We start from the raw sequence: 21988 nt of genomic DNA on the forward strand, positions 1-21988 counted from the left end.
GAATAAATATCATCAGCAAGAAAAATAACTGGCATCAGAAACCAGATTACGTATGTTAATTACCAACTTACCAAACATTTAATAGAGTACAGAGCACAAGAAAATACTCAACTTTAACTGATTGCTCTATAGACACCACACAAACATGCACTCTCCATACCAAAACAATCTCCATAGCTATGCCAACTAAAACAAGAACAGGATAAACCTAAGATGCTGTTTTGAAATGCATGAACAAATATTTTCCTCTAAAATACTTAGCTTTATTAGAGAAATGGTACTAAAAATAACAAAGATTCAAACAACATTTGTTCTATTCTACTTACATATCATAAATAAGAAGCTTTAATGCAAGACACACACTCCTTCACAATCTTTCCATATGCACCCAAGCATTCCTGTATCAAAATAAGCTGTTTACCAGCCAACCGTATGTGGTTGAATGATTAAAATGACCATCTATACTTTACATAGTAAAGCATTTTCAAAAATTTTAATGTACATAGTGACAAAGAGGAAAAAAAAACAAAAACACAGTAATTGTGAACACATGAAGAGTAGTTAAGCAGCTTCATAATCAAACCGGGCTTCATTACTTGGAATAAGGGCAATTCCTTCCATTCTCCACCAAATACTTAAGTTTCAATAGTATTAGCATTAAAAGAAAACTCAAGTTGAAACCAAGTAACTGATGTGTTACTCAGCTCTTTAAATTTATAAGTAACTCTTCCCCATGAGGTAAGGCAACTGAGTAATTTGATTGTATTAGACTGCATTAAAATAATTATACTTGATTTTTTTTAATAACATGCTAATTAAAAGGTATAACTTTTGGAAATGGAACAATGAAAAGAGTTCTGAAACTATAAGCTGTGGTTGGGGGAAGCATTAGCAATGCTGTCATTTTACTACCTGCATACTTTCTGCAAAAAGTGTGCCTAACAATGCAGGATGACCTATATTTTAAGCTCAAGTAAACATACTTCACACATAAAACAAATAACCTCACGTACTCTCCTTTAAGCACAATTTCAGCACATCATTTTGAGAAGATGATTGAGAGGTAATAATTAAGGCCATCCACTGGAGACAACTAAAGGGTCTTGCTTTAAGTAAAGTGAGAACATGCTGCTTCATTTTCAGTTATCACAGTATAAAACTGATGGTCCCACAACTGCACTGTTGTTTCAAGCGCTGAAGTCATTCTTAAAACAGACTTCCCTCTCATATTAGGTAAGGAAGAACTCTTCTGACATATCACTTTCACACTTTTCTATGGGAGGGAATGAAATACCCATCTAAATTCCATATGAATTGAGAATGACTAGCTCATATAAAATTCTAGAAAACAGTATACCACGTTGTAGAAGGCACTAAAGCTTCAGCTTGTGCTCCCATAGCCCATTTTGAAAACCCAGCTTTCTTTTTATAAATGGCACCTTTACCACCTACAGCTGACAACACACACTGCAATATTGTTCATAATAAGCTCGGAAATGTCAAGAAAGTTCAAAAAGAAATGCTTACTATGTGGGGAGACCCAATGATTCTAAACACTGAATACTAATATGTCATTAGTATTCAACACAGTTGTTCTTCCTTTTGAAAGAGAACAGTAGCATGCATTGTCAGTTGGTTTGTAATCCACTTATTTAAGCAACTTTAATCTGTAAAACTATTTTAAAGAAAAACCACTGTCCTAAACTGTGAGCAAAAGAAAACACAACAGTGAGAATTTAACACAATCACTATAAATCCTGTGAAGTAAATGTTAAAACTTCTTACAAACTCTGCACTTACAAGGGTGTGTACATATTTGCACCGATTTCAAGCACATTATCAATTTGTATATATTGAAATTAAAAAAAAAGTAAAATAATACAAAATCAGTTTCTAGCATTTCTTAAAAGAGCCTCCAAAGCTTATCTCCAGTCTTAATGGATAGTATAACAAATTTAGATCTTTAACGTCCCATTTATTTGTAATGGTTCTTGGCAAACACTAACAAACCACGTGACAACGGTGTCAGCCGCCATGGAAACGCACAGATTTAGAGGATGAGGAGTTTGGGTCACACCTGTTATCGTCATGATGTCCATGCTTGTTTTCTTACTCAGTAACAAGATGGCCACAAAGTCTCCTAACAACTAGAAAAGCCGTTAGCTCGTATCTTTATGCTCTACTGGATTTCTTCACTTTTAACATCTTGCTGAGAGAATTAACAGCTTTGGATTCTATTCCAGCGTGTGTGTAGGTGCGTTTGTCGGTCCTATACTGCTTCCGTTTTGGCAGAGAGGTTTTCTTCGTTGGGCTGACAGTTCCCATTTTGCTGTACTTTGTTTTCCTCAGTCCGTGGTGCATCCTTGTCATCCACTTCTTTGCCCACGCTTGAATCTGGTTCTTTATTGTGCTCCTTCTCCTACAATGAGTATTTAGGTATACATTTAATATTTTTCTCAAGAGCTGCCAGCTATTACATCTAGTTCTGGCTAAAATATGTAACTTTACCTTTTGTGTATTAGTCAAACTGGGTATTTTCTCCCATTTACCTTTTCAAATAAATAGTATATGCAAACATGTATCGATATGTCCTTTGTACTTCTAAGATGGGACAACCCACGGAGACTCAGTTGGAATAAAACAGGTACACAGAAATTCTATGGAAGAATTCAACAAACGTTGCTGCCTGACTTGAAAAAGTGGAAGAGATCTGCTGAAAGTAAAACAGTTCCCACAGAGGCCAGGATAGACTTGTAATCTGGATACCAAATAAGCAAAAACAAGGGAATGTAGAAAAGGAAGTCACTGTTCTTCCTACCAAAGACTGTTCAAGAACAGTCCAAATTCAGTCCTCAACCAAGAATTAAAGAGAGCATGTGGGACAGTGTCTGGAATGTATCAAGTGCTCAGGAGATATTAGCAATGTTACTGACAATGATGATAAACTTCTAGCAGTATGGGAATAAATAAAATTGTAAGATGAAAGCACCAGACTTCATAAAACACAAATATTACTTACCAGTATAAGGAAAATAACCTAATTCACAAGTATTTACAATATTTAGCCCCTCCCTCAAAATCCTTACTTGATGGAATTTGGTTTCCATTAATTATTCTAATTCAACAAACCTAACAATTGGTATATTATCACAAAACCAATGATAACATCATCTGTCAAATTTGCTAAAACAAATGCAGTGAGGAAAATGTGAACAAGTAGAAATACTCCTGTACCTTGTTAAAATTTTTATTGTATGCCATTCTGTGAATAAGATAAGGAATGCAACTGTTTACACTAGTTAACATTAATTAGTTCTTATCTTCAAAAACTAGGTGAAAAAACTGCTGATATAACAAATATTAAATAAGTAGTACCAAAAACACTGTTGCCCTCAAGGAGCTTTGTCTAAAGTTACTCTCTCTATGAAATAAAGAACAATCTCATACTTACTATTTAAACCCTAAACATGGAAAGACTTGCTTACTTTAAGTGAAGTATTGTTCTTCTCCACCTTGTCCTTCCCTTCTCTATCATTAGAGCTCTTCCTTGTAGAAGCTGAACGCTCTCTCTCTCTTCTTTCACTGATGTGGTCCTTTTCTTTTTCCCTCTTTTTATCCTTCTTATTTCTGCTATAGGAGTATTAATAATGTCAGTTAACATCTTAAAAAGTAAATACCCAGTATATTGTTAACTAAATATTCTTACCTAATACTAATGCATTGTAAACAAGCGTATCAGTAACCTGGTGGACCAAGTAACGTACATGAGTCCTGTAACCCACCACCTCAATCCCACACCCAGTTAACTTTTTAAAGACACACAGTCATTTCTGCAGAGGCGCAATCTTGTATTACCAATTTCTTAGTTTTAAAACATTCAAGGTTTATTTATCTACTGTAATTAGGATAAAACAAAATCAAATACATAATACTTTTACCCCTTCTTTTCAAAGCAAAAAATGAATAACCAGAAAATAATTAAAAAAAGATAAAAGAATCAGATAAGGCTGAATGACTTCTCAGGCAAGACTGCATGACTTACAAAAACCTGGAACTTCAAATAACCAATGACACCATGTGCCCTCCTCTCATTCACAAAGTCCCACCCACCAATTCAAGAGCGAACGCTAAGCCGAAGATGGACTGGAGGCGTTCCATTTGCAGAAACAACATATCCCTAAAATTAGAGGGGAAAAAAACGATGCACTTCATATCAGAAGCGTAACAAGCCATCTTCAACTCAAAATAATTAACCCTAATACAGAATTCTTTGTCTTAATTATGAGTAGCTTTAAAATAAACACTAAGACCAGGCAAACAAACAAAAACACTTAAGAAACAGACCCAAGTACATGTGAAAATTCAATAAAGCATCTCAAATCATAGGGGAAAAGATAAAGACCTGGAACAATTGGATTATTATTCAGAAAATGATAAAAGTGGGTCCGTATCTTATTCACATAAATAAATCCAAATGGATTAGAGACCTAAATTTTTTTAATGAAATAATACAAGTATTACAAGAAAATGTAAGTGAATTTCTCTCAAACTTGAATGAAAGGGAAGATTTTTGAACCATAACTAAAATTCCAAGTACAATAAAAGATTCATACGTATGCCTACATAAACTTTTGCAAAGCAAAGCAAAAAAACACTGCTAGCATATTCAAAAGAAAAATGACAAACCAAGAAAAATATATTTACAACATACTTATGTATATATGTTTATCTTTACATATAACTCTTAAAAGTCAAGGAAACAACTGCAAAAAGATCGGGATTCCTTAGCAATGTATTTAACCAAAAGGGCAAAAAATTTGCCAAAAGAAATAAATGCATAAATAAAATGGAAACACACCCCATGTTCTTGAATCAGAAGACTTAAAATAGTTAAGGTAACAATCGTATTCAACGTGATCTACAAATTCAATGCAATCCCCATCTAAATCGCATTGGCATTGTTAGCAGAAATAGAAAAAAGCCCATCCTAAAAATCATATAGAATCTCCAGGGACATCAAATAGCCAAAACCACCTTTAACAACAAAATCGGAAGACAGTTCCTGATGTTAAAACTTATTACAAAACTACAGTAAGCAGAACTTTTGTTGGTGATACAGTGGGTAAGAATTTGCCTGCCAGTGCAGGGGACGTGGCTTTGATCCCTCATCCGGGAAGATTCTACACGCCGTGAAGCAACTAAGCCCATGTGCCACCACTGCTGAGACTGCATGCTGCAACTGCTGAAGCCTGCATACCTAGAGCCTGTGCCCACAACAAGAGAAGCCACCACAATGAGAAGCCCGTGCACCGCAATACAGAGCAGCTCCCACTCTCTCCAACTAGAGGAAGCCCAAGCAAAGCAAAGCCGACCAGTGCAGCCATAAATAAATAAATAAATACCTGCAAACAAATGCTCACGGCAGCATTATTTACAATAGCGAAAAACCCAGGAATAATACTAAACGTCCATCAACTAATGAATGGTTAAATAACAAAACCTGGTTTTACCCATTCATTGGAATATTACTCATCCATTAAAAAGGAATGAAGTACTGATTCATACTGTAATATGTATGAACCTTGAAAACATTACATTCAAAGAAGTCAGATACAAAACCACACATACTGTGAGTCTATATGAAACGGCCATAATAGGCAATCCAGAGACAAGAAGTAGGTTAGTGGCTGTCTGGAGCCATGGAGAGTAACTGCTAATGGGTACAGGCTTTCTTCTAAACTGAAAGAAATTTTCTGGAACTAGCAGTGATGGCTGCACAAAACTGTGAACTCTTTTGAGAAAAATGCAACAAAAATTACTAAACATCACTAAAATGCACATTTAAAAGGGTGAATTTTATGTTATGTAAATTACTTCTTCAATTTAACAAATTTTAAGTCAAAATGGAACTGAGGTTGGGTAGAGTTGCTGACCACATACAGACACACACACACAGCATATATTGTCAATGTTGTCTTTTGGAAGAAAAGGAAAAATTTAAATACATGTATCTGCTTAATTTTGCAAAAAAGAAACACAAGGAAGGATAAAACAATTTATCACTTATAGAAAGTGGATGTTAAAGTAGAAGGAATCTGGAAGGAGGTGAAATGTTCTAAATATATCTTTTTGTTTAATTTGAGTTTACAGTTGATAAAAGGTTTTACTTTCGTGAGCAAAGTATTTTTTAAAAATCTGTCCCACCTCCTCAATATCCCACACCTTCCTTTTATTCTCATCTAAAAATAATAACCCACAAACAAATAAACAAAAGATCTCTGCTGGGAAGCATGTTCCTTCTACCCTGGGCAAAACTTTTTATAAATTCCTCTTTTCTCTACCTGGAAAACCAAGTGAAAAATTATGACCCATTAGGAAGATAGTGGGATGAAAAAATATATATACAGAAATCACTAACCTTCCTATGTATAAACCTAATCTCCAATTATATGACATAATGAAAGACTTCATTTACAAGAACAAAAAAGCAACATATATCTAAAATTAGACCTTGAAAATGCATAAAATCTGTTTGAAATAAACACTGAAACATTCATGAAAAACACTAAGGATGGCCTGAGTAAGTAGGCCATGTTCCTGGATAGAAAGACTCACCTTCATACAGTTTTATTTATTAATAAATCTATTCATCAATTTCCCCATTAATAAATTTAATCATACTATAACACAAATTATCAGTAGGTTTTACTTCTAGAACACAGTCAAACTAACTCTTAAGGTCAAGCAGAAAAATAAACACACAAGCATGATCAAGAAAGCTCAAAAAAAGAGAAATGAGAGGTATGGAAAAGTGTGTGTGTGTGTGTGTGTGTGTGTGTGCGCGCGTGTGTGCACGTGCTCAGTTGTGTCCAACTCTTTGTAACCCCATAGACTGTAGCCCGCCAGGTTCGTCTGTCCATGGGATTCTCCAGGCAAGAATACTGGAGTGGACTGCCATTTCCTACTCAAAGGGATTTTCCCAACCCAGGGATGGAACCCGCGTCTCTTATGTCTCCTGCACTGGCAGGCAGATTCTTTACCAACTGTACCACCTGGGGAAATAAAGACCTTACTGAATATTTAAAAATATTATACAATCCGTATAATTAAAAGCATGGGGCACTACTGGTACACAATCATCAGTCAAGCCAATCCAATACCACATAAGGCCCAGAAACAGACTCCAAGACAAACAGGAAAATTTAGTATATGGCAAAGGAAACACGGGGTAAGTGTTAAGGAAATTGGGTTTTTAATGATATTGGAAAATAAAGAAGCATTTGGAAAAATAAAATCGTATCCATGTGCCATACTGCAAACAAGGAAAAACCAATAGATCAAAGATGTAAATGCAAAAATTAAAAGTATAAAAGTACAAAAAAGCAGCAATGAAGGAATTTTACTATAATCTTGGAATAGCCAAGACTCTTCTACCTGTAAGACTCAAAATGGAAAAGTCACAAAAGAAAAAAACTTGAGGAATTAAACTACGTAAGTCAAAAATCTCTATAAAATTAAGTCTCATAAACAATTTCCAAGAAATGACAAACTAGGAATAATACTTGAAACCAAGTCACTGAAGAATCATCTCACAATATAGAAAGAATTCCTGAAAATAGAAAAAATAAAAAGAGAGCCCATAAAAAATGCGCAATGTATACAATTCATAGAAAAGGAAATACAAATGGCCTTCAAATATATGAAGAGATGGTCACCTTCACTCTTAAGAAAAATGCACTGAAAATAACTTTATACTGGTACCATTTCTCATCTCTCAGATAGACCAAAATCCACAACTTTGGAAACAATCTGCAGGAGCTACAGGGAAATAAGCATCTCAAATGCAGCTGGTTAAAGTGCAAGCTGCCACCAACCTTTATGAAGGACAACACAGAAGGAAGTATCTCTCAAACCACAACAACACTCACCCCCTGGCCCACCAATACCATTTACAGAAACTGTCTCTGCATACTGGTGTCATCCACGGACTGGCACATGCCAGGGGTGCTTGCCATCTACCTCTACAAGGATTAGATCGTGTGCTGCTGCAGCCGCTGCCCTCCAACACCCTCTGAGGAAGCCCAGGGTGGAGAGCAGAAATGAGGCACTCTGTGCTCCGGGAAAATGGACACGACAGATCTTCACAGAGTAAGATATTTTCAGGAGCCGATTTTATGAGCCCAATTCTTACATCTACTCCTATCTAGAAAAGCACTGAAGCCCTTCATGGTGACGACTGTTTCTTGTGACTAGCAGAAATTTCACCAGACCAGCAGAAACTTTGTAAAAAAGTAAAAATAAACGTGCTTGATTGCATGCACTCTCCCTTTACCAAAGTCACATATATTCTGTCCTCCTCCCCGCCTCTTTGGAGCAGTCTCTCAGCGCTATCCGAGGTGCTGTCTCCCCGGCTGCAGTCCTCACGTTGCCCCAAACAAAACTTAACTCACAACCCTCACATTGTGCACTTTTTCAAGTTGACACTGGCACACTACAAAATTATGTAAATCCAAAGCTATTCATTACAGACTTACGTAATTTATAAAAAGAAAATTAAGAGAACCTATTCAGTTACTGTAGGCTGGTTTCATAACACACAACGGAAGACCATGCAGTTGTGAAAAGGGATGAGCATCACTCTGATGAATACACAAAGTTCTTCTGGTAGTTAAGTGACAAAAGCAACTGTACAACAGTGTACATTTTGCACTACCTTTTGTAGAACATGAAAAAAAACATTATATATTCTCATCTGCTCCTATATACAAAACTGGAAGGATATACCAAAAAACTAATAAAGTCGTTACTTGTGGGGACAGGATAGGCGCACATATCATGGAAGTTAAGATCTATTCATAACTTTTTGTATTCTCCAGATTTCTAAACCAAACTAATATATTACATGTTACTCACTCAAAATATAAACTTATAAAAATAACAGACTGAAGAGAAAACCCCCCCCTGCTTCCTCCTCAGTTCTAGAACATGTTTTCAACCTACCTCCTGGGGGATGGAGACCTAGAAGATTTCCTTTTTATGGTTTTTGATGTTCTTGGTGACCTGGAAGAACTCCTGCTCCTCCTCCTACGCCTTTCCCTGAAAGTCAAGAATGTCATTTTAAAAACCAGTAACTTCAGGAAGATTAATTCAAATACACAAAAGCAAAAGGGTCTGGAATGCTCTCAAGTGAAGAGTATTCTTTAAAGGTCAGTTTAAACTAATGTCTTTCATGAAAATATTCTATTATCTAATTTTAGTACAGGTCAAATGATGAACCATAAATTCAACAGACAAGCGAAAACATCTCTTAAGATTTCATTTTAAAAAGATGATCTCCTAGTGCACCAGCCCCAAGCATGGGGAGGGAGGAGGGAGGAGGGTTCAGGATGGGGAACGCATGTATGCCTGTGGCGGATTCATTCTGATATGTGGCAAAACCAATGCAATGTTGTGAAGTTAAAAAAATAAATAAATAAAAAGATGATCTCCTTTACGTGTGATTTATTTGGACAGAAATTTCTAGAGCAGAAAAAATATTAATGGATGTTTCATATTCTCTCTTACATTTAACATATTTTCTTCCTCAACACCTAAAGCATGTTGCTGTCCAGATCCTCTGTCATGCATCTAGCTCCTTGCTGCCCCACTGTGGATTATTTTTTCTTAACAAGTTAATAGGCCCTTTTCAAGAAGTGAAAGATAAATAGGCTTGCAACATACAGCCTTTCTAAACCCGAGCGTGCAGAATGCCTCTTTAAGGAGTATTTACATTAGTTCGCTTCACAGATAAACTGCTTTTACCCCCTCAACCACCTACCACTTCATTATTGTTGTTTTAGTCATTTAAAATTAAGCATACAAGTTACTCAGATATAAGGAAATTACTTAAAAACTGGGATTTAAATATGATGAAGTAAAAAATTATTAAATAGATTAACATTATTAAAAACTTTTTTATTAAAAACTATTTTGCTTAAAATATTACTGAATGACACATACTTTTAATAATAATTTTATGTGTGTGTTCAGTCACTAAGTCATGTCTAACACTTTGCAACCCGATGGACTGTAGCACACCAGACTTCCCTGTCCTTCAGTATCTCCTGGAGTTTGCTCAAATTCACGATCACTGAGTCAGTGAGGCTATCTAACAAATTATGTCATTTGTAAGAGTGGTCAGCTTAGAAACAATGAACTGCAAGATGTCTATTCAGGTGATGAGGTATGAGGATTTATTTCTTAAATGACTAATGCAGCCAATGATCTATCTCACAAGAAGCTTTGATAATAAGTGGCCCCAGAACTGAAACAACCAAATGCTCTAGACTTCAAGTTCCCTTATGTGTCAGTAAATTGATTCTAGGCTAATGAAATATTTTGTGTACTTTTTTCATCTATAAAATAAAAAACTAGACAATGCTTACATGTGGTATACACAGTAGATGTGAAGACTGGAAGAGTTCAAGAACTTTGAGAACACAAATCAATTTCTGCTCTACCTAAGGTTCTTGCCTCCATTACCTAATTTTATCTCCAAGTCACCTCAAAATTATACTTCCTACTGTGGAAATTGGATGACATCATTCCATGCAATCAATACCATTCTGGAGCAGCACCCCTTCCCCCACCTCACACCCCAGAAGTAACTTTTTTCATAGTGTGAGAATGCCAGTGTATCCCATTTTATACAAAATGGCTCCCTCTTCATCAGTGTAACTCTTTACTTGTATTTCAGGAACACTGTGTGTGGGTGGACATCTAGTAACTGCCAGTTAGTGGTAATGAGAGCCAGGCTTGAGACACAGCAATCCAGAATAATCAGTTGAGAAGGAAGCTATCAGCACTAGTATGCAGATTGGAGTTAAATAGGCTGACCTTTAAATTTTAGTTTCACACTTAACCAGCTGCACGACTGGGGTCACAGTACTTAATCTGAGTCTTAGTTTTTCCAATGGATAAATGGATAAATAACAACTCTGGTCTCACCGTGCTGTTATGAGGATTAGGATAACATCTGTAACGTACCAAGCCTAATGTGTGGTGCACAGTAGGTGCTCAATAAATTTTTTCTCTTTCCCTTTGTTGGTCTCATCCTTACTGACTGTAATTTCAAGCATTAAAAGTTCTTAAATATCAAAATTTTTTCTTTAAAAAACATAGCTCAGAAGACAATGTTGGAAATAAAAACATCAAGTCGACTATTTTTCTGAGCAGTTAACAGGTTTCCTATTCACTAAACAAATCAGAGCACTTGAAAGGAAGAAAACTGCTAAAAGAAATTTTAACTCTTCACTAAGTTCTTCTGAAAGCATGAATCATTTCAAAAGACTGAACCAGCATCAGTCAGCATTTATTCTCCAGGCCCCAGAGGTTATCTAAGGACTGAATATGACTATCCACACTTTCTTAAGTATCAAGCAACTTAAAATAGTCCATGAAAAAATTAAACATTTTGAAGTCATCAGAAAAAGTAAATTCAAATGAAGTTGAAAAGAATCAGGACGCTACTTGGTGTTGTGAAAGGCACTGTCTAAACATAAACATCAAAGAATGTGTGAAACACAACCAATAAAACAACTGCAGTAAAGACACCGCAAGGCTTAACCAACACCTACAGCAATGAGGGAAATTATTCAGGTTGTTTCAATGTGCTGAAATACAGCAGAGATCTACTGATTTGAAGTTCCATTTTAACATATACTGCTGCTTTCAACTTTATACTTCTGAGGCATTTTTGAAAAAGCCAGTACCAAGTACTAGTGAGAGTCTTCATTTAAACAATCACTAAAAAAGAGAAAGAGCTACTGTACTACTACACTTCTAACTGAAGTGCAGAGCAGATGGAAAATTTCCTGAGCTTTGGTTTCTTCATGTTTTAAAACCATGATAACAGTCTTCTCACAGGCTTACTGTGACGATTAAATAAGATTAGTCATGAAAAACTCTGCTGAAACACAAAATCTGGCATATGGTAAAGCACTCAATAAATGCTAGAAATTATCTTCAATTAAGTAACCAAAGACTAGCATTAAGAATAAGCTATTAAAACAAAGCAAAAACATCAGGAAATGCACATGCCAGTCTCAAATTATTCTCTATGAAAAACCTTTCAAAAATATCTTTAAAATTTGCTAAAATATGTTTTGAGGTATTTTTAAGATACAGTTTTTAACACAACTTAGGAACTTCCATTTGTTTATAGTCACAATATCATCTGAAGCAATGGATACAGGTTGAGATAATCCTGAATTAAGGAAGGTCCTTGTTTGCTGCTGTTACTATGGCAACCTGCTGCCACCTGGTGGCAGTCTGTGTGTGTGTGCGCGTGCGTGCGTGCGTGCGTGTTTGCTTCAGTCACATCTGACTCTTTGCAACCCTCTGGACTGTGTGTGTGTGTGTGTGTGTGTGTGTGTGTGTGTGTGTTTGCTTCAGTCACATCTGACTCTTTGCAACCCTCTGGACTGTAGCCCGCCAAGCTCCTCTGTCCATGGGATATCCAGGCAAGCATACTGGAGTAGGCTGCCATGCTCTCCTCCAGGGGATGTCCCCAACCCAGGGATCAAACCCGTGTCTCCTATGTCGTCTGCATTGGCAGGTGGGTTCTTTACCATCAGTGCCACCTGGGAAGCCCTGATGGCAGTGCACCTATTAGTAAAGAGTTCTAAGAAAAAAGCAAATCCTTAACAAAGAAATGAAAACCAAAATTTAAACATCACACATTCAACAAAATAGAGCAGTAAAAATGAATTTAGATGACAAAAAAGACTAATACTGCAACCTTAAAAATAATTTTACATATTAAATTTACTACTCATTCCAAAGAAATATAGAAGCCTAATAAGCAGTCAACTTTTCCACATAAAACCAAGTCAGAAATAAAAAGCTTGCCCCTGCCATCCCACCCTCCAAGAAAATAATAAGCAACAGCGACAGCAGTCACTGCACCACCGCCAGGTTACAGCAGTGGATTACAAAGGACAGCTAACTTTTCCAAAAACTGTGCCCAATATTATCTCTTCCTCCTCACTGATTCAATACTGTAGCAATCCCTCTGCTAGAGAAATGTTCTACCATTATTTTACTGATTCCATGTATAACAATATTTTCCCTCTCACTGAAAACTGTCATCAATGAGCCTCTTGGTAGAAAGGTGAAGCATTATCAAACCTGCTGGAACTACGAGATCTTCTTGATGCATTGTAACTTCTGGGTGGTGTTCTGGACTTTTTATCCTTCTTTCTTTTCTCATCTGTCTCTTTGGATCTGTCCTTTTCTCGTTCCTTTTCTTTGTCTTGTTCCTTCTCCTTTTCTTTGTCTCGTTCCTTTTCATGGTCTTTGTCCCGCTCTCTCTCTTTGTCCTTCTCTTTGTCCTTCTCTTTATCTCGGTCCTTTTCCCGTTCTTTATCTCGGTCTTTATCTTTGTTTTTACCCCGTTCCTTTTCTTTTTCACGTTCCTTTTCCCTGTCTCTTTCTTTTTCCCTTTCCTTTTCTCTATCTTTTTCTTTCACTCTTTCCTTTTCCTTGATTTTTTCTCGGGTATCTTTTCTTTTGTCCCTTTAAAAATAAAAATAAATAAATAAATTCACAACTAAAACAATTCTACTCCCCAAAAAGGACCTCATTGTTTCCTCAACAATTATCAAAACAACTGATAACAGCTAAAAGACATTACATACAAATGTCTACATACTTTCTACGTACATGAAGCTAAATGAAACAATTACCAGGCTGAATTAAGTAGTCTGGAAATCTCATAAGTCATAGTAACCATCAGATTCAAATGAATGACAATTGACATTAAATTATTACTTAAACGATCAAAAAAAAGTTCAATTTCTTTCATTCAAATTTTAAACTACAACAGATTTTTAACAAATGAGGTCATGAGAAAACTACCCTTAAATTCAAAAAACTCACCGTGAACGTGAGCGACTCCTTGACTTTCGCCTCTCCCTTGATTTAGAGCGTTTTTTATGAGGACTCTTAGATCTACGTCTATCTTTTTGTCTTGAACGTGATCTATTGTGGGATCTACTCCTAAAGAAAGACAAATTGTTAGAGTATCAAAACTTAGTCTCAGAATTTCAATTTCAAATGGGAGAATTTTAAAACCAAACTTGACAGTATTTATCAGTATTTTTAAACTCTCTTTACATAACACTTCAGATAGCTTATCTGACATAATTTACTGGAAACTTTACCAGTTTATTGCCCAGAATACAAAGACAGAAATAGAGAAAGAAGTTAAGCTATTTCCTACGTCAGACAAGCTGATGGTTTCAGGTGTGACTTTCCTTTGCTAAGTACTACATGCTTCAATTAGTACAGATGATTTCTCTTGGTCCATATTTCCATATCATAAATTGTCTTTAACTCCTGACTTGCATGTAATATGACTGCTTGTGGTTACACCTTATCTTGACAGGGAGTGGTGGTTATATGGTTCAGTGGTTTCTATAAACAGCTGTGTGTTGTTTGTCATAACACATACTAAGAAGAATGTGTAAGAAAGCACGGTACTAATGATGGTGCTAGTGTGACAGGAGACCAAACACCTTACTCATGAGTGAACGCTAAATATAATCAAATACTCAATTTGCAAAGGCCCTGATTTTATAATTACATATACAGAAGTATTAAAAGAAACCATTATTACTAGAATTCTTGGAGGAAAAATAACTGTTCTTCCAATTCTAAAATTCTCTAGGCTCTTCTCCCAACTAAATAGCATATATAAGTGACATTTTTCATATTGAGGTATGCTAGGAACTATTCATTAAAATATGACAAAACTGAATGCATACAACAAGTGATGAGACTCACTGGTTTTGGAGACAGACAATCTGGCTCTGACACTCAGTTCTGCCACACAACAGCTGAGAGAACTCTGGTTAATCACTTAACCTCTCTAAGCCTGAGTTTCTTCATCTAAAAACTGGAGTAAAAATCATACCTACACCTCTTATGACTGCCATGATGGTTAGAACAGATGATGTATGGAAAACTAACCGTTCCTGGTGCAGAATAAATGGTTAAAACTCCTACTCTCAATATCTACATCATCATCAACAATTAACATAAATGAAAAATTATTCCAAGAAGGTAAAATGAACTTCTATAAGGATGCCTTACATAATTAAGACTCATCTTGATAGTAATATTTTCATGAATTAAGTTAAAACAAGTTTATAGAAGAAATACATATAGTTAAATGCTTGTAGAATGCTATGAAACCAAAAAAATCTACAAACAATCCTCAATTAAAAATAAAATCTTGTTCATAAAACACATTTTTCAGTTAGCTAAAATTTGTTTTCCAACAGTTAATTTTCAACTAGATCATTCATCTATTACATGGCTTTAAAAATTAAACTTTTATCTTTACGCTATTCGGTCCCTAAGTTGTGTCCAACTCCTCGTGACACAGGAAAGCACGCCAGGCTTCCCTGTCCTTCACTATCTCCTGAAGTTTGCTCAAATTCATGTCAGTTGAGTCAGTGATCCTATCTAACCATCTCATTTATCTTCATACCACATTTTAATCTAAGAAAATAACTATTAGTGAGTTGAAATCTTTATCACCAATAACCTATGAGACACTAGGGTCAAGTAGTAGCTACTAGAGAAAACCTGCCAAACTTACAACGTTTTTAAGTCCATTTACAGCCATCCACATAAGGGTAATGTTTTAAAGGGCCTTTGCCTCTATGTACTTAATAGTCCTGTTAACTTTGCTAAAAAAAATAATAATAATTTTGTTTTCCTCAAATAGCGCTTTCCAGTCTTAATTAAGAAACTCTTAATAAAAATTAACCATAGCCCTAACAAATAAAAGTTAATGATAAAAAAGCACTCACCAAAAAAAACAAACAAAAAAAGAAACAAAAGCAAAGCAAAACACAAAAAAGCAATGACCGCTTGGCTTCCCACTTTACACTGTGGGTACTCAGAGTTTGAAACTCACTGCTCAAGAGTAATTACTGTATTTTAATTTTGACAATAAAGATTTCATGTCTATGTCACCCACTAGTTGCCTTTAAGTATTCTGATTAGGAAAGCTAAAAGCTGTAAGTCAAGAGCAAGACTACTCCAATCAAAGATAAAGATGTGAGCCATCATTAGCAGTTCTCATTTTAGCATAAATGTACAAAATTGCACTTACAGGTTAAATTGTAAATAAAGGGCAACTTACCATGATGTTGCATCAAAGTTCATTTGTAAGTCAGTTGCTTCCCATTAAAATATTATAAAATGTCTTACAGTTCCTATGCTGGTCTGTAAAAGTTATAACTTTACAATAGAGTACTACCCACCTTTTCTAACCCTGACCCTATGAAAAAAAAAACAATAAAAATTTGGACAGAGTGGAAACACATCTTCCCAGTCCTAGCCAAGACAATAACAAATAACTCCTTACTCCCTCCTACAGAGAGAAGGGAGGAATAGGGAAAAGATCAGGGGAAGGTCCTAGAAGTATTACAACACTGCTGCTGCTGCTAAGTCGCTTCAGTCATGTCCGACTCTGTGCGACTCCATAGACGGCAGCCCACCAGGCTCCCCCGTCCCTGGGATTCTCCAGGCAAGAACACTGGAGTGGGTTGCCATTTCCTTCTCCAATACATGAAAGTGAAAAGTGAACGTGAAGTCACTCAGTCGTGTCCGACTCCTAGCGACCCCATGGACTGCAGCCTACCAGGCTCCTCCATCCATGGGATTCTCCAGGCAAGAGTACTGGAGTGGAGTGCCATTGCCTTCTCCAAGGTAGAAAAAGATGGGCCTTCGAGAAAAGGGATCCTGCAACCTCCACTCTTGGCTAGGTCTAGTGGGCCAGAGAAAGAGCTGAAGGTGCCCAATCCCACTAGAAGGAGAGAGGAACCACGAAATGTATGGCATTTCCTACAGTGGAGAGGGGGAGGGAGTTCCTTAAGTCCAATGTTTTTGGTTGAGGAACCTTTTTTTCAACAAAATTCATCCTCTTTTGCATTTCTTTAAGATTTTAGTAAAGGCTTCTTGTATAAGAACAGTATATGCTGATAAAAAAGACATACAGGTGTACCTCAAGAAATATTGTGGGTCAGATTCCAGACCACAGCAACAAAAGGAACATCACAATAAAGCAAGTCCAAGGAACTTTTTGGCTTCCCACTGCATATACAAGTTACATTTACTCTACAGTGTTAAGTGTGCAGCAGCACTGTGTTACCAAAAAAAAAGTACATACCTTAATTTAAAATGTGTTGGCCAGAAAGTTCATTCAGGTCCTTCCCTAACATCTTACAGAAAACCTGAATGAACTTTTTGGCCAACAACATTTAATTGCTAAAAATGCTGATCATCATCTGACAATGCAGGACTGCCACAAACTTTCAATTTGTTAAAAACAACAATATCTGTGAAAGCATAATAAAGCCGAGTATAACAAATGAGGCGTGTCTGCATGTGAGCCAGCCAAGAACAATTAATTTCTCACTCTATATCATTAGACAGACCTCCATGAAACTCCCATGAATAAAAATAATTAACAAATTTCTAACCCTTGGAAGGGGAAAATATCCAAATACACTTAAAATGATGAGTAAAAACCTTAAAACAGATAAATTATATGTCCCAACAGAGAAAACTTCACAGAAATTATCAAGCAATTAATGATATTAATCATTAAGTTCTGCTTTTTTCCAGCTACAGAATACCATTAACAGATATGGAATATGGCTCTATTAACAGTATGGCTCTATTAACACAATTTAAGAGTCAAGTCACTGGTCTTTTTCTTCCTCAGAAAGTTATTACTCTTTCACTCACTCCTATACTTTCTTGATCTCCTTTACTTTTACCACTCTGTTGACCTATAGAAATATCCATAACCTAGTACCACTGAGTTTCTGCTACACTGCCTTCTTCCTCATACATGAAACAATTTCCTTCTCTTAGACATGAACTTGCCTTACTGTACAGCCTTGGATAAAGAGTAAAACCAAATTCTAAAAGGAGTTTTGCAATCTAATAATAATAGGGAAGTATACACCAGTACAGCTAAAAGTATAGTTTACTAGTCTAATTAAGAATATCTGCAATTAGAGATCACCATTCTGTGTGAGGTAAATCAGAAAGAGAAAAACAAATACCATACAATAACACACGTGGAATCTAAAATATGATAAAAACGAACCTATCTATGAAAAACAGAAATAAAATCAGGGACACAGAGAACAGTATGGTGGTTGCCAAGGGAAAGGGGGTGGGAGAGGGCAGGAGTGGTAGTTTGGGATTAGCAGATGCAAACTGGTATGTCTAGAATGGATAAACAAGGTCCTACCGTAGAGCATAGGAAACTATATTCAACATCCTGTGACAAACCACATGAAAAAGAATGTACATATACGTATAACTGAGTCACTTCAGCTGTCCAGAAGTAATCAACACAACACTGTAATCCAACTACACTTCAATAAGAAATAAATTTTAAAAAAGAATATCATATTTTCCTATCCCATTGCCTCAACTCCTTGATTAGCACAGGAAATTAAGACTAAACTGAGCTTGCTGATGAAGTTCAACAAAGAACATACTGGTCCTTTTTGCCCTCCCCTGAAATCCTCCTTCTCTAATACTCCCAACAAACATGCACACACACTCTTTTCTATGTCTTCTCTTCAGAGAGTATGAATATGTATGTACATATACATACAATTAGGATCCACTGTATCCATTTTCACATTTCAGTAACAGCTCCCTCCTCATCTTAAAGAATACAATAAAACTTACCATGTTCGACCTGATTCTTAGGTTACTTTCAATCAAGTTTATATTTTGAGATCCCCTTTGCACCACATACAACATATTTTTAAAAGAACATTAAAATGAGAGAGCCATGCTCAAAAATAAGATAAACAGAATAGAAAACAGTTCTAATGAGGTGGATGAAACTGGAACCTATTATACAAAATGAAGTAAGCCAGAAGGAAAAACACCAATACAGTATACTAACACATATACATGGAATTTAGAAAGATGGTAACAATAACCCTGTGTACGAGACAGCAAAAGAGACACTGATGTATAGAACAGTCTTATGGACTCTGTTGCAGAGGGAGAGGGTGGGAAGATTTGGGAGAATGGCATTGAAACATGTAAAATATCATGTATGAAACGAGATGCCAGTCCAGGTTCGATGCACGATACTGGATGCTTGGGGCTAGTGCACTGGGACGACCCAGAGGGATGGTATGGGGAGGGAGGAGGGAGGAGGGTTCAGGATGGGGAACACATGTATACCTGTGGCAGATTCATTTTGATATTTGGCAAAATTAATACAATTATGTAAAGTTTAAAAATAAAATAAAATTAAATTAAATTAAAAAAACAAAACAAAAAAAGAATAGAAACAAAGTTGAAGCACAATACAATAGGTGCCATTAGAACTGCAAGTTACTCCTATGTTTCAGGTCCCAAAGTGGGTGGAGGCAGCTCTATCACCAAGAGTACAAAGGCTTAAAGGACTTCATTTGATGCAGAGTACTAGAGAAAGGCAACTACTTGAAATCTAGATCTGGGGTAGTACTTCCCAGACCTTTTGGGGAACAAAAATGCAACTTTACCAGCACTTTCAGCACCATATGTTCCCTTTTCCCAACCTGAAGAAAGAAAAATTTCTGCCAATTCTTTACACTAGTTAATTCTTAGAAAAGTCAAGAACAGAACACCTTAAGATAAAAAATCAACTTCTAAAACTAAAAATTAGTTGAAAGTATGTATTTACTAGATAAAACTTCATTCTTAAGTATACTGCTATAATTAAAGCAACATCTAATAGTAACCATTATTTCTGATGAATACCAGTGAAATTTCTAAACTCTGAAACTTGGACAAAAACTCAAGAAAATCTTAACCATGGTAAATACAAAAACAAACAAACATTAAAAATATGACAGCAGAAATTCTCACCTGTGTTTTGACTGCGACCTTTTCCTTCGAGAACGGGATTTTGAGCTAGACCTGGATTTTGAACGAGTGTGGGAACGAGATCGACCGCCTTTTCTTTCATTGCTCTTTCCAGACTCTGGGAGGAAAAAACCACTTTGCAGTGTAAGCTCAGAACAATTAAAGATCCCAGTTAATAATCAGGCACAAGTGGAATGTACCACATATAGTGCAAGGGGCCTACTCTCTGTACATCCTCCTCCTGTGCAATTATCCTTCAGAAACATCCAAGAAAGTCATTGCATAAACTCGTTGAGTGCAGCCACCCTGCAGCAGTACATATAAACCAGATGATTATAAACAGCTGTTCGTAGTATTTTGTTGCTGCCATAATGTACGATTATAACATGTCTGTAATTCCTATGACAGTGATTTTAAATCCTTTTTCCATTTATTTTCCTAGAATTGAAGTTTAAGTTCTGAGTGCTAATTTGAAAATTTGCTCAAATGTAAACCATCTAGACATTTTTAGGTTGGATTTTTATAGTTAGCAACACAAAAGATTGAAGAGATGTTCCTTTACCTTGCTAAAATAGTCTCTATTTTTCCTAAATTGTGGTCTCTGTTGTCTATTTTTAAAATTAAAACTTTGAAGGAAAAATGAAATCTGCTTAATCATAACATTTAAAATATATTTATTCTTGTCTTTAGTCTCACAAATAACATTTATACTTTGCTTTAAGCAAATCAGTTCTGTACACTGATTTTGCTATTAAAATATAAAGAACTGATTTAACTCAAGCTAATGTACCTCAATTCAGTATCATGGAAAAAGACATTTGTGCTAAATAGTTCTTCAACCTTTGGTGCTAGTTAAGTCACTTACACTTTGAGTTTCAGTCTTCTTATTGTAAAATGAAGGGACTGAACAGATAATTTCTAAAATTCCTTTCAGTTCTAAGAGTCTATGATCATCAACTATGACCTATGTAACAACGCTGTGGCCTTACCTGGTTCGATAGCTGCTGAGATAAAGGACTGAGCCTCTCGTACTCGCTTCATTACTTCTTCTAACTCCTTAGCTGCAGCCTGAGGTGTCATCTCAGGGGGTTTTACTATTGCATTGTTGGAGTGATTTATTCTAAATTAAAAATATTAGCATATCACAAATACACACCATATTTTACAAAACCTGAAACAATTAACTGCTTATAAGGTACATATATTTACAAATCTGAGGACATCTCAAAAGCACATGAAGAATAATATAGCTAAATATAGAATAACCAAAACCAACCTCAAAACCATGATTCATCTCATTTCCATCTGCCATCATCTCTTGCTAACAAAGGCAAAAGCAAGGGGAAAAATAAAAAGAAAAACTGAGCCCTAGCTAACTTCTTTGACAACCTCAACAGACCAGGACAACAGCTTTACCACACAGCTTAGGATTAAAATACATTAGAATGGTAACACCAGTATTAAAATGAGTCATTTCTATTCTTAGATTATAAATACCTCTCCCTTCATGGCTAAGAGTGGTTTCTCTGAGGCACATAAATGAATTTGGTGTGTCTCACTTTAGCATGGTGAAAAGACAAGCATTCACTAAGAACATCATTTCTTATCCTCTAATAGCAGACTCCTGACCAAACTGCATAGTTAAGATCGTTATCTACAGAATTCAAATAAAACTGTCACCTCAATAATCTACATGAAATAGAATTTCTGGTCTGGAGTATCTAAAAGGTTCTATCAATTTTTCACTTTGCAAACAAGAATGCAAGCAAGCCTTAAAATGTTTAATTTTTAAACATTTCTGAGATTCTGGATTTACCAAAATTCTATTTCTATATTACTGTAAATTCAATTCATATGTTAGACTGCCCATTAGTCTATCATAATAATGCAAAACTAACCTGACTTGTTAAAGCCTATGGAAAAAGAGCTACAATCAATATGTATGGTATAAATATGCTAGTATTAAACTAGACCTTATAAACTAGAAAGTAACATGTCTTCAAATGCGACTTTAAAAGCTAAAATGGTAAATATCTCATGTGTTTCA

The 21988-nt window shown here is 35.8% G+C and overlaps 1 protein-coding gene across 5 annotated transcripts in view; it reads right to left on the minus strand.

Moving 5' to 3' along the window:
- Positions 1–241: 241 nt before the first annotated feature.
- SREK1 (splicing regulatory glutamic acid and lysine rich protein 1) overlaps positions 242–21988 on the minus strand; it is a 45114-nt gene continuing 23367 nt past the window's right edge. For 4 of the 5 annotated variants that reach the window (XM_061393387.1, XM_061393391.1, XM_061393389.1 and 1 more), the window contains 7 exons: positions 20931–21061; positions 19945–20059; positions 13918–14037; positions 13168–13554; positions 9001–9096; positions 3486–3630; positions 242–2419 (listed from right to left, as the gene is read on the minus strand). In XM_061393387.1, coding sequence (XP_061249371.1) covers positions 2270–2419; positions 3486–3630; positions 9001–9096; positions 13168–13554; positions 13918–14037; positions 19945–20059; positions 20931–21061 — 1144 coding nt within the window. In that variant the 3' untranslated portion in view covers positions 242–2269. The remainder of the gene's footprint in view (positions 2420–3485; positions 3631–9000; positions 9097–13167; positions 13555–13917; positions 14038–19944; positions 20060–20930; positions 21062–21988) is intronic. The other variant, XM_061393388.1, reaches the window with a different exon arrangement.

Source organism: Bos javanicus, chromosome 20, assembly GCF_032452875.1.
Source record: "Bos javanicus breed banteng chromosome 20, ARS-OSU_banteng_1.0, whole genome shotgun sequence".
NCBI classification, from domain to species: Eukaryota; Metazoa; Chordata; class Mammalia; order Artiodactyla; family Bovidae; genus Bos; species Bos javanicus.